The sequence below is a fragment of the Eptatretus burgeri genome, chromosome 10 (assembly GCF_056783735.1).
Source record: "Eptatretus burgeri isolate ZD-2024b chromosome 10, Ebu_testis_v1, whole genome shotgun sequence".
Lineage (NCBI taxonomy): Eukaryota > Metazoa > Chordata > Myxini > Myxiniformes > Myxinidae > Eptatretus > Eptatretus burgeri.
The window spans coordinates 17,129,049-17,142,432 of NC_140970.1; the positions used below are offsets into that span (position 1 = coordinate 17,129,049).

General features: G+C 42.3%; 1 protein-coding gene across 41 annotated transcripts in view; it reads left to right on the forward strand.

The window, feature by feature from the left end:
- The window catches only part of LOC147018003 (sorbin and SH3 domain-containing protein 1-like), a 329,576-nt gene that overhangs the window by 140,712 nt on the left and 175,480 nt on the right, over positions 1 to 13,384 (forward strand). For 29 of the 41 annotated variants that reach the window (XM_085897162.1, XM_085897163.1, XM_085897184.1 and 26 more), the window contains 2 exons: positions 6,452 to 7,063; positions 11,943 to 12,287. The exons of 5 other annotated variants lie outside the window; for them this stretch is intronic. In XM_085897162.1, the coding sequence (XP_085753288.1) occupies positions 6,452 to 7,063; positions 11,943 to 12,287 (957 nt within the window). The remainder of the gene's footprint in view (positions 1 to 6,451; positions 7,064 to 11,942; positions 12,288 to 13,384) is intronic. 7 more of the 41 variants (XM_085897193.1, XM_085897195.1, XM_085897194.1 and 4 more) reach the window with 3 other exon arrangements.

The window sequence follows — 13,384 nt, forward strand, 5'->3', positions numbered from 1 at the left end:
GCAACTGGACTGGATGGCATCTGCTCATGTGTCCTAAAATCCTGCTCTTCTGCTCTTTCACATCCACTCTCTGCCCTTTTCATGTAATCATTTGCCCAAGGTATTCTTCCATCTGCTTGGAAAGCAGCCAACATCACACATTACATAAAAATATGCAAAAACTGATCCTGTAAACTACAGACATGTCAGCTTACTTCCAATCATAAGCAAGGCCATGGAATCCATCATCACAGTTGACCTGAAATCCTTCCTTTTATCCAAAAACTTCATCTCAGATCATCAATTTGTATTCAGACCAGGTCACTCAACCTTGCACATGCTCCTTCTACTCACCCAACAATGAATGGAAGCCCTTAATGCCAGACACGAGATCTGGGCCGTCTCTCTGGAAGTATTTTGTGCTTTTGATGCAGTCTGGCATCCTGCCTTACTCCCCAATCTATCTGCCTATGGCATCCAAGGCCAACTTCACACATGGCTTCCTGACTTCCTCTACTCTCACAGCCAACGTGTGGCTCTCAACGGAGTCCTTTCATATCCTCTCCCTGGAGTGCCCCAATGCAGTGTTCTGGGCCCAGTCCTATTCCTGATCTTCATAAGTGATCTCTCTAACTCTCTGAAAAATCCTCCTTATCTATTAGCTGATGACTCCAGTCTGTGCTCTACATCCCTCATCCTTCAGACAGGCATGCTGCAGCCTCTTCCCTCTCTTCAGTTTCTATGGAGTTACAGAAATCCTTTGCTGAAGTGCTATCTTTGGTGAGAGAGATACTAACACCCACCCATTTCCATGGTGACAATTGAAATCCCACATATGGGGAAGAGAGATAGAGAGAGAGAGATAGAGATATATATTGTTGCGAATTCGCACCCGCCGGCGTGCGAACGGCCACGTAACTTGAATCATGGCACGTCGCCCGCCGGACGGACAATTCTGTCGCGACCCTCTCGGAACAACGCTGGGAGCTAGTCACCGGTGGGCCTTTCGACCTCACCACAATCGTGCCAATCAGCCACCCGCGTAGGGTAGGGTTGTTCGCCAAACTCGACCTACCTAAGTACCCACGTGGATGGTTAACCGGGCGATCGTACCTTGCCACAGGTCGACTCCGGACACGAGCGGCTTGGGCGGCCCGTTCCGTACTATCGGGATAACCGAGCAGTGTTATCGTCGATCCGGATGGTTCAGATTAATTACCGGGATGTTGAACCCACTACGAACCCCTTACGTGATGCAAGATGGAGATGCCAATAGAGAAAAGACGAAGCGAAACGGGCACAGTTCAACAAACAAGCATTTTTTTTCACGCGACAAACGGAAAGCACCTATATACAGCCATACAGAATACACAAAAAGCAAAGGCAAGAAGAACAGTTAACACCGACCTAACGCGTACACACGGCAACACTAACACAGTTTTACTTCACAGATGGCGCCAACACACATTTACACAAAAGCAAAAGAAGGAAGCCACCCTCACAGACAAGGAGGCAGACAAGCCCGTAGGCCAAATGTGCGCGGGACCTAGAGGAGCTGCCAGGTCCGCGAGACCGGGGAGGTCTTACCCGCGTCCTCGTGACGCGTTGGCGGGTAAGCCGCAAAATGTCCGCGCCGCTGTGCCCCGACTCCGTGCCCCTGGCGTGCTCGTTGGCACCACGTTTGGGGTGGGGGAGGAACGGGGCCCCCCTTTGCACTATCTCAGCGTGGGGGAAGGGGAAATTGTTGATGCCATGGGGGAGGGAGTGGCTGGCTGGCTTGTGTCCCGCGACGAGACGAGCGATCCCCCACACTGCAACCTCGTCGCTGACCGCCGTCCTCCTTGCCTTGGACCCGAGCTCCCTTGCCCCGACCCGCCGCCTGCAGCTCCACCGCGCGCACTCCACTTCTTCCAGCTCAACTCTCAACTCCGCTCCCCAACCCCAACGCTCAACGCTCAACACTCCATGCTCCACGCTTAACTCACGCTCAACTCTCGAGTCGCCTTCCGCTCGCATCTTTATAGCTCTCAGGAGGCACGGATATGCAAATTCCCGGATCAGAACGCGATTAGAGGCGGGGCCACACTGCCCTCCCCCCCCCCCCCCGGTCAGCCATTGGTCGGGCAAAAATGGGCGTGAACCTTCCCTGATCCTAAAATTTGCATAGACGGACATAGACGGAATTCACCTACACGCGCCTGGAGGCGGGGCCAAGCCGCCTTGCGTTTGCCCATTGGACAGAGGAGAAGTGGGCGTGAAGCATTCCTGATCCGCGGATCGACGCGTTTGGCCTCCATTGCCGAATGGCTCCAGGAACACGACGCTTGGTGTTGACTGGTGGTGTTTGGGAATGGCCGTAGAAGCGATGATGTGGGATGAAGTTGTGAAGGTAAAGACGAAGGTGGTGGTGTTTGCGAATGGTTGGAGAAGCGATGATGTGGTAGCGTAGGTGGTGGAGGTGGCGTCATTGTAGTGTGGTTGACGCTGTGGTGGGGATGGCATGGTTGTTGAGATGCTGTTTGTTTGAAATAAAAGAACAGAAAAATGGCTAACTCAAAGCGTCGCAGCCCGGATGGATCACATAAATTCCCTCCATACAACGGGTTTGGGCTAACTACACATGTACTTACAGAGATATCTCACCTGAGGGCCCTTTATGGTGTAATGCGAATTTCCACAACCGTAACAATATATATATATATATATACATATACATATACACAGTGGGGAGAACAAGTATTTGATACACTGCCGATTTTGCAGGTTTTCCCACTTACAAAGCACGTAGAGGTCTGTAATTTTTATCATAGGTACACTTCAACTGTGAAAGACGGAATCTAAAATAAAAATCTTGAAAATCACATTGTATGATTCTTAAATAATTAATTTGCATTTTATTGCATGAAATAAGTATTTGATACATCAGACAAACAGAATTTAATATTTGGTACAGAAACCTATGTTTGCAATTACAGAGATCAGACCTTTCCTGTAGTTCTTAACCAGGTTTGCACAGACTGCAGCAGGGATTTTGGCCCACTCCTGCATACAGATCTTCTCCAGATCCTTCAGGTTTCAGGGCTGTCGCTGGGTAACACAGACTTTCAGCTCCCTCCAAAGATTTTCCCTTGGGTTCAGCTCTGTAGACTGGCGAGGCCACTCCAGGACCTTGAGATGCTTCCAACGGAGCCACTCCTTAGTTGCCCTGGCTGTGTGTTTCGGGTTGTTGTCATGCTGGAAGACCCAGCTACGCCCCATCGAAAATGCTCTTGTTGAGGGAAGGAGGTTGTTGGTCAAGATCTCGTGATACATGGCCCCATCCATCCTCCCCTCAATATGGTGCAGTCATCCTGTCCCCTTTGCAGAAAAGCATCCCCAAATAATGATGTTTCCACCTCCATGCTTCACGGTTGGGATGGTGTTCTTGGGGTTGTACTCATCCTTCTTCTTCCTCCAAACACGGCGAGTGGAGTTTAAACCAAAAAGCTCTATTTTGGTCTCATCAGACCACATGACCTTGTCCCATTCCTCCTCTGGATCATCCAGATGGTCATTGGCAAACTTCAGACAGGCCTGGACATGCGCTGGCTTGAGCAGAGGGACCTTGCGTGCGCTGCAGGATTTGAATCCATGACTGCATAGTGTGTTACTTCGGGTTTTCTTTGATACTGTGGTCCCAGCTCTCTTCAGGTCATTGACCAGGTCCTGCCGTGTAGTTCTGGGCTGATCCCTCACCTTTCTCATGATCATTGAGGCTCCACGAAGTGAGATCTTGCATGGAGCCCCAGACCGAGGGAGATTGACTGTTATCTTGAAATTCTTTCATTTTCTCATAATTGCGCCAACAGTTGTTGCCTTCTCACCAAGCTGCTTGCCTATTGTCCTGTCGCCCATCCCAGCCTTGTGCAAGTCTACAATTTTGTCCCTGATGTCCTTCGACAGCTCTCTGGTCTTGCCCATTGTGGACAGGTTGGAGTCTGATTGATTGAATGTGGACAGCTGTCTTTTATGCAGATAACGAGTTCAAACAGGTGCAGTTAATACAGGTAATGAGTGGAGAATGCGAGGGCTTCCAAAAGACAAAACTAACAGGTCTGTGAGAGCCGGAATTCTTCCTGGTTGGGAGGTGATCAAATACTTATTTCATGCAATAAAATGCAAATTAATTATTTTAAAAATCATACAATGTGATTTTCAGGATTTTTGTTTTAGATTCCGTCTTTCACAGTTGAAGTGTACCGATGATAAAAATTACAGACCTCTACGTGCTTTTTAAGTGGGAAAACCTGAAAAATCGGCAGTCTATCAAATACTTGTTCTCCCCACTGTATGTATATATATATATATATATATATATATATATATATATATATATATATATATATATATATATATATATATATATATATATATATATATATATATATATATATATATATATATATCGAGATATATTGATAGATGGAGTAGTCAGTGTTTGGAGGACAATACAACACACAGACAAACAAGAAGTGGGAGCAGAGGGAAGTCATAGCCAGAGGTACTCCTCGGGGTTGTGAGGTTTAAGTTCAGAACAAGGACAGTGACAATTTGAGTTCTTCATGTAAAGTGCCACTGTGCCACTGGGACGTGGTTCAGGCCGTAAATCGGAGGAGACAATAACCAAGGAGAGATACTAAGGAGTCAGTGATGTCCTGTGAGTGGAATGATTCTGTTATTTATCGGCAGCAGCCTGGACTGAGCGAACTGTCAGGTTGAAGTGGAGACTTTGGATGTTTGAGGTCTACACATTTAGGGATGGGAGAGGAGGCATTGGGAGCGTGCAGGTTGGGGGTGAGGCTTTGCGGGGCAAGGTGATGCTTTGGGAAGGTTTGAGTGTGTGGGGGTGTAGGGGATGGTTTGAGAGGATGGCGTGAGGTGGAAGCATCAAGAGGGTGGGTTGAGGAGGGAGGCAGAAAGGTGGGACATGAAGCTTTGAGGAGGTGGGTGGGGGTGGAAGTGGATGGTGGGGACATGAAGTGGTGGGATGCTGATTCCAACATCCTAACCTTGACAAATGGAGATAAAGATCATGAGATGGGAGATAAGATCTTTTGTTGAAGGCACGGAGAAACATGGTTATCCATGTGCGGGGGTATGGTTGGTGGACCAAGTGCTTCACTGATAAACAGTTTTGGAAAATAATCTATGAGAAGAAGAAGAAGAAGAAGAAGAAGAAGAAGAAGAAGAAGAAGAAGAAGAAGAAGAAGAAGAAGAAGAAGAAGAAGAAGAAGAAGAAGAAGAAGAAGAAGAAGAAGAAGAAGAAGAATGTGTAACATTCTGAAGATTTGGTGGAAGGGTTGAAATGCATTTTATAATTATTTAAAATATTTTAAAGGAAGAAGCAATTTATATTTAATGAAGATTCAGTTTGGAGATATTTAAAAAGTGGTGGGGGGTGTATAGGCAGAAGTGAAGTGAAAGTGAAAAATAAAGTTTGTTCATTTATTTATTTATTTATTTATTTATTGTTTTGATTTTTTGAAGCAAGGAGGGGAAATAGGATAATGTTGAGGAGGTAGAAGTAAGATATTTGGAAGGAGGAAGCAAAACGAGGAACACAGAGACAAATAATTTTCACACTTTCTGTCCAAGAAATGGCTGTGTTAGGTGTTGAGCAATTCGAAACAAATTCAAGATATAGCACAAACAACGTACGATTTAACATGAAATATTGGATGAGATATAACAAAAACATTTGGATGAAGATAAAACATAAAAACGCGACAAAACTGGTTCGGAAAACTTAGCTTTAGTGAGGTGGAAAAGGTTGCTGCAGATTTGACCGGAACGTGTGAAAATCCCTGAACCAGAAAAATAATTTAATTTTGACTTGATTAGATAATTATCTCACCATGTGGATGGAACTTTCAGAAAGGGCTCCATTATCCTCTGCACATCGACATCATGAATCATCGTTCGAGTTTCAAAGCGATCCGTTGAGCCGCCTCGGAGGAGTAGGGAAAAAATAAAAAATGTTAATGGACTCATTGCCAAAAAGAAGGAAGGACAGACTGACCGACTGAAGGGAATTGTTGTGGATTTAACAACTCATCCCAACTCGTAGACGAGCTAAAAAAACAAAAAAACTGCTTGGTGTATTTTGGATGAGCTATTTGTGGAACAGGTTAATTGCAAAATAAAAAAGTATCCCTCCGTGATTCTATGTCTTCATGTTACAACAATTTTGATTTATCCAAAAATCTTCAAAAATAGTCTTCTGATATTTTTGTGGCATGTTGTCCCTTCCATGTGACCTGCTGTTTCTTCCAAATGACACAGTCTGTTGAAAGATTCTCACAAACATCACACATTACAAAAACAAAATGGCCTTATAAATCGATTTTGTTCTTATTACATTTACTTGAAAAATAATTGTTTTTTTTGTTTCTTGTTTACGGGGTGTTTGTGTTCATTTTGCACTGCTTACCAGAATGCGAAACTCCCAATGGTCAATGCAGTATGGCAGCCCCTCTCTAAATCTTCGCATGCTGTCACTTCTGTCAGTTTCCCAATCACCCACAGCAGCCTTCGTTCTCTGAACCACACCAGCCCTGTTGCTACATATTCTGCTGCCATTAACTCTTCACTTCCTTCAAACACTACACAGGCTGCTAACACTCTGACCCATAGTTGCACATTCCCCAAATCTGAAGCCACACACTTGCTTGATGTCCTGAACACTGCAGTAATGTCCAAATGTGCTCCAGCTAAGTTCACCATGCAAAGTGAGCCACAAAATTCAATGGGAAAAGTTATCTCACTCATCTCTCCACTATGTTCCACAACTCACATGCATGGCTTGCACCTTCCACCAAAATACACTGTGACTACGCAGCCCAACACAGGTCTTGCCTCAACCATTGGAGAACTCCCTGGGCCACCAATACCTCCACCACCGTTTCTGAGCTGCCTTCAGCCACGGTTCTCAACTGCACTTGAAACACTGATGGAGCAAAAGGACACCACCATCTGCACCACCAACACCAGCCGATATTCCTCAATAACAGTTTCTTCATCAAAACAGCCTGTGCTGCCTTCAAACGTTAGTCATTGGATGTCTCTTGGTATTAATGCAGTTTATTTGCACATTTCAATCCTTGATGAAAGCTGTTCATTTACTTCTGTAGGAATGCTGTATAAATCTGCTTGCGTGAAAAGGCAACTCATTCTTCAAAGGCTGCAATAATTTCAAAAAGGATATTCTGTGCTGCTAACATCATTAGTGCATCTGTGGCTATAGATGTACTACTGACCTGAGAGGGGATATACCCTTGAGCAGTGAGTGTATACAGTATTTGAGTGTGAGCATGAATATTTTGTGGATGATTACAACACATAGTTTTGTACATTTTAATACATTTTACGAATTCAGTATTCTCACAGACACTAAATACTTCAGTTAAAGTCTCTTTCATGAGCCGCGACTTCATATAGAAAAAAATAATTATTTCTAGACTTTTTATTCTGACCTAAATGCTGCTGCTGATGTTCCAAGTGACTCGCCTCTCTGCTATCAAAAAGCTGTAGAACAGGCTGAACCACTGATTTTTAATTAAAAATGCTTTCTCTTTGCCAAATTCTACTCTTAACATGAAATAAATCAAACAAAAATCCAGTCATTTTCAACTACATGTTTTGTGATGTATTAAATGCACTGTGCAGCATATCCTGTTTTAAAGTTTGAGCTGAAAACCCATAATTTTCATCAAACTGGATCCACTCTGGTAGGCAACTGTTCTGCTGTTGTTTGAGCAGCCTGTATTATTAAAGTTCAATTTTTTTGCAGTTTACAAAGACTAACAGGGTTCCCATCCTATGGGTGATCTTGTTCCAAACATGCAACACGTTCTTCTGACACATACCTTTATTTCAGTATAAGCAACTGAAAGCGCTGTATAGGTTAAAAAACCCCGTGACATGCATGAAGCAAAAACATACCCGTTGCTTATAATTCAAAACAACTCAATGCACTGGAAAACGTGGGGACAGGAATACTGTGTAGTAAATGGTGGAGACTTGTAGTACCCCCACCCACCTCGAGGCGGCGCTATACAATACACATTGACGTTGAGAATTACCACCGCTTCCCCCCCCCCCCCCCCAAGACCACTGGAGAAGATAAATACACCTCTGTACATCAATTGGGGTCATGTTAATCCTATGTAGCAAGTCAGGATGTAATCAGTCCAGAACTGTAGGAGAAGGAGCATGACAAACACACACACACACACACGCACACACACACACACACACACACACACACACACACACACACACACACACACACACACACACACACACACACACACACACACACACACACACACACACACACACACACAAAACCATAAACGTGAATTATAGTGAGGATTAATCTCTTGCACACTCAGATCAATTACAGTATGTGCTCCAAAATGCTCCAAGCACTTCATTAACTGAGTGTTTGTCACGTGTAAATATGTTACTGCCTTTTATGACATGCTGATTTTGCTCATCTGGGATAAATATTACACTTCTTACCGAGAACCAACAAGAAAAAGAGCAATCAGAGATTGTAGACCCTTGCCAGGACTTCTTTTGTGTGGTGTATTTTGTGCGCCGTTTGTGCACGGGTGTGTTACGTAATTAATAAGAGACATAATTAGAACTGCCACTTTATAACTGCTGGCAGTGATGACCGGGTACCAAGATGTCTCGCTTTGATGCAACCCCATTTTGATCGGACACCTGACCCTGACCCTGACCCATAACGTTTTTTTTATTATTATTCATTTGAATTCAGAATTGGATTAAAATAAATTCAATTCAAATCAAATGGAAGACCAAATAGGTACAGTCCTGCATTGGAGTCATCAGAAGGAACCCAAAAAGGCAAAAAGCAAAGACGAAGTCATCAGGAGGAACCTGGATAAGATTCACATTTTAGCTGCTACTCGTCTACCCTCAAACCCATACAGGCACAGCCAAGTGAACCTTATTCAAAAAAACGATCCAAAAATTTTTCTAAAAATAAACAAAACAAAAATAAATAAAAATAAAAATAACCCATATCAAAAAAATTAATTCTAGCTGCAAGAGCATGGATCCGTTCAAGGTGAAATTTCAAACAGGTATTCCCCATCACTACTATATCATAATTGTGAAGTTTTGCATCAATTGATTTAGCGATTCCAGAGAAAACATTATTTAATATTTTTCTTCAATCCAATATGGCTACCAAACCATGTGACCTATCAATTATTCCTTAACAAACGCATACAGACATGGCTTCAATTATGACATCATAACAAAGGCACCTACGACATTAAAAAATCACTTATTTCCCATGAGGAGTACTTGCCATGTGCCAAGTTTCAATTTTTTCCTTAGTGCGGTTTCAGAGATACAGAGGTACGAAGTCCCCCCCCCCATTTTTCCAACATGGCTGCCACACCACATGACCTATGACATCATAATGATTAGAATATTCTGCACCAGTAGTCATACCTATAGGGAAATTTTTTTCTCAATCCATCAAGCGGGTGTGGAGAAAAACACGAAACTTCTGTGCAGACAAACAAACAGACAGACAAATGGACCCAAACGCAATACCCTCTCCTTCGGCAAGGGTAATAACAGTATCGGCTTTCTTCTTTGACATGATCGAGCATTTTTATAAATGGTTTTGCTTCATCTTGGATATATGGTTGCACTCATTAGGTGAGGTATTATGATCAGGAGTTCACACAATTTTTTTTTAATTTGTTTCACCAATGAGTACCAGCAGAAATGGTTTGGTACTCACAAAAATTGTCAGCTTTGATCATGGTCGTCTGATTTCCCAATCACCACTGCGATTTTTAATTCACCTCTCAGCTTTGTATGCATCTTACTCCTCTGTAAGTTGTCTCTCAGAATGTTCACTCCAGACGACACACTCACAAACCACTCTTTTTTTTCGTTCGGGATGCTCCTGAGCCTCATCTTCTTCCTCTTTCCTGGCGTGTTTTCCTTAGATCTATTTTTTTTTCATCTTAAAAGTTATAAACTTACAATATAAGTTATATATTATATTGTTACAATTTATAAACTATATTTTATACATTTAAATTTTGAAATCACTGTAAATCAATTGTGAGAATTATCACAAAATAATCTTACCGACACGAGTTGAGTAACCCCATCTCTTCCTCTTCGCTCAGGTGTTCTCCCCACATCTATCTTTTTATTTTAATCATGGAAGTTACAAGTTTTAATATAACTTATAATCTATAATAATTTATAAACAGAATTTTGTACACTTAAATTTTTAAATCACAGAAGAATCTTTTTCCACCCTCGATGAGAAAACCTTCCATCAAAAGCCTCTGTTGTGCTGGTATGCTTTTGAGCTTTCTGAACATCTTTGAAGTACACATTTAGTTGTTTTTACCACACATGAGTACCTGAGTACCAGTTATGTGAACCGCTGATTATGATGCTGCTTTATGTAATTATTTATTTTCACACAATGGCGAACCTTCAGGTACTTTTGACCCTCAATTGCATTTCAAATTCTCAACAAAGTAGGAGCTCTGCATTGTTAGGAGTACTTGTTTTTAGAAGGGACTGGGAACAATAATTTATAAAGACTGGTGTTATCAAATCTGATTTATGTTTGGGGATAAATTGGTTTCTGCAAGCTTTAAAAGTACTCGTCAACCAGTGTACCATAATACTGACGTATTGGTTATGTTTGCAACGGTCCCTTGAGATACTGACTTTGAAAGTTGCCTTGATTATTTGTGAGTAGAATGGTAATTTTATACTTTGCATTTAAATTTGTTCTATATTTAATTATCACAATGCTATTTTGGTGGACCATTTGTCCTTGCATCACGCTGAACAGTAACTTATGAACATAGACCATCTCGAATTGTCTTTATCGGGTGTCCATTAAACTTCACTGCCTGAAATAGTGAGGCATCTATCTCATGATACAAAATGTCTGTGTTCTGTTTAAATCTACACCATAAAAGTGTAATTGTATAAATACTTTTTTATTTTTTATCTGCTTAAAAACAAAAATACTGAACCAATTCCAACCACATTTTGCATGTTGCCGAAGGGTACCCAAAGTATGGTTTCTGTTGGGGTAGCATACCTGGGGGAAGGAGTTCAGGGTGGGGAGAAGACCCCAATTCTCTCTATGTAAATGTGTATCATATAGCACCACCCGGTATCATATCATTGTAGCGAGTATGACAAATAATCATCTTATATAAAGAAAGTTTAAACAACTTAACAATACGCATTATGGTGATGTTGAAATATGAGAGAGAATATTTTGAATTTTTCAAAATGTTTCATTTCACTCATTTTAAGTGGAAGTTCAGACCAAAGCATCCAACCCTGAGCTTTGCAGCAAAGCGGAAGTGATTTTTGCTCACATCATAGATAAGCACCAAAGATGGTTGATGAAGGTGATGTTAGCTGACTTCCAAGTAGATGAAAGATAACCTCAGGAAAATGATTGGGTGAATAGAGCAGAATGTTTATGAAGTATAACATGCTGTCTTTTGATGAAAACTGTCAGCAATGCGATGGGTAAAAATGCCTAGTTTATAATACAATAAATTGGGGACTGCATCAATGATGACCAGGGTAATTACCTTAAAAAATAATGACATAACTTGGCTTAAGTGTGATTTTACATTTTGAGTATGGGAGTAACTTGTTCATAAAATCATTATTATTTTATTATTTTTTTGCTCTGTCATGTATGCTTAACTGAAGTTATTGTACATGACTACAGCACAGTTTTGATTGTGTTGAGGGTAGTAGCAGTATGACATTTTCATCTTTTTTTTTTTCACGACAATCATCAATACAAATCTGGGGTCATGAGAACTTGATTAACTGTGCGAATCTGACTGATTGTAGGCCCGCCTTCCCTCCTGCAGCCTGATGAGCACACAGAAAAGGGTCCAGGCGGTGTGTCGGAACATCAAACGACCACCCCTACTCTTGCATCGGACCATATATTGGCCTCTTTTTCAACCCCGCCTCTGCTTGACACTGGCACTTCACTCACACTGGATGACTTCATCCCTCCCCACCTGCAGCGAAAGCTCATACGCACACCCTCCCCACTTGGCACACAGCCCCCTGAGCCAGATTCCACACCCTCCTCACGCACAGCCAGCGAGTGTTCTGGAATCCTGGAAGAGCTACTTGCACCTCTCGACTGTGGCCCACATGACCACTCACTCACACCATCCCCCACCCTCACCGAGGATGCTGCAAATGTAAATAGCTGAGCATGTTTTTCCTTGTGGAGTCGCTGCCTACTAATGAGATACCTTTGAGTGGCTGCTTTTGGACAGCTTTATTGTTATGCAGAGGAAGATGTCCCGTCTTCATGTCTAACCTGACAGTCATACCTGAAAAGCCAATGCTTGCTGTTTGCATGCCTTCCATAGTGCTCTTTCTCTGAGTGTTTTCACTCAAAATCAGTCCTGAAGCCTGCCTTATGTAGTCATCATTTCACAATCTCAAACAGCTTTCCATAATCTGCAATTTGGCTTTCCACTTTCGTTAGCCACATTCACATCAGCGATTGAGTTAAGAAGTTCAGTTTATGTGACTTTTTCTGCACCTTCGGTGCTTATTTTGATTATCCAAAATCCCACTCCTGATTACCCTCTTTAATTCGAAGCTGAATGGTCACATCCATTCCTTCATCCCTCTGTTCTCTTGTATGTGGAACAGACTGTCCGTGACTGTTGTCAAGCCCCTACCTGCAGTGTTTCAAGATTGCTGCCGAGTGTCACTTCATGCTTTTTCCCAAATCTACCTCTGCTCTCCTTTTCTCTTGCTGACCACCACTCATCGACTTTCTTCTTTGCCACTCATCCACTCATGTGCAATGTCTTTGTGTTCTGTTCTTCTTTGATCTTCTGTTTGTCTGTAAACCTGCTGCCCTCTGTCATTTAGCTCCTCCATGAGCCTAGATTTCTGTACACAAAAATAAATCACAAAAATATCCAGTTTTTTGTGGCCTCTTTCATGACACTATGTTCTTATCCTCTTTTGGGGATCACGGGTATCATAACTGCTATTAGGATATTTGCATTGCCTGTGTGTAGATTTATGCAACACTGTCGAACGTAGGAACCTCGTCTTTTGGACCCCCAATGAGACGTTTGGAGAAAAAGCATATTTTGGTAGTTGTGTTCTTAAGGGTGTTGTGCAAGATGATGTACATACAAACCATGGATTGCAAAAAGGAAGGAAGCAGTCACATATCTCATTTGCTGCATTGACTCATTTGGTGCTGTAAGAATAGCATGAAATTTATAAAACAGGCAGATTTGTTTTTTTGTGGCAGCTCACCAAAACAGGT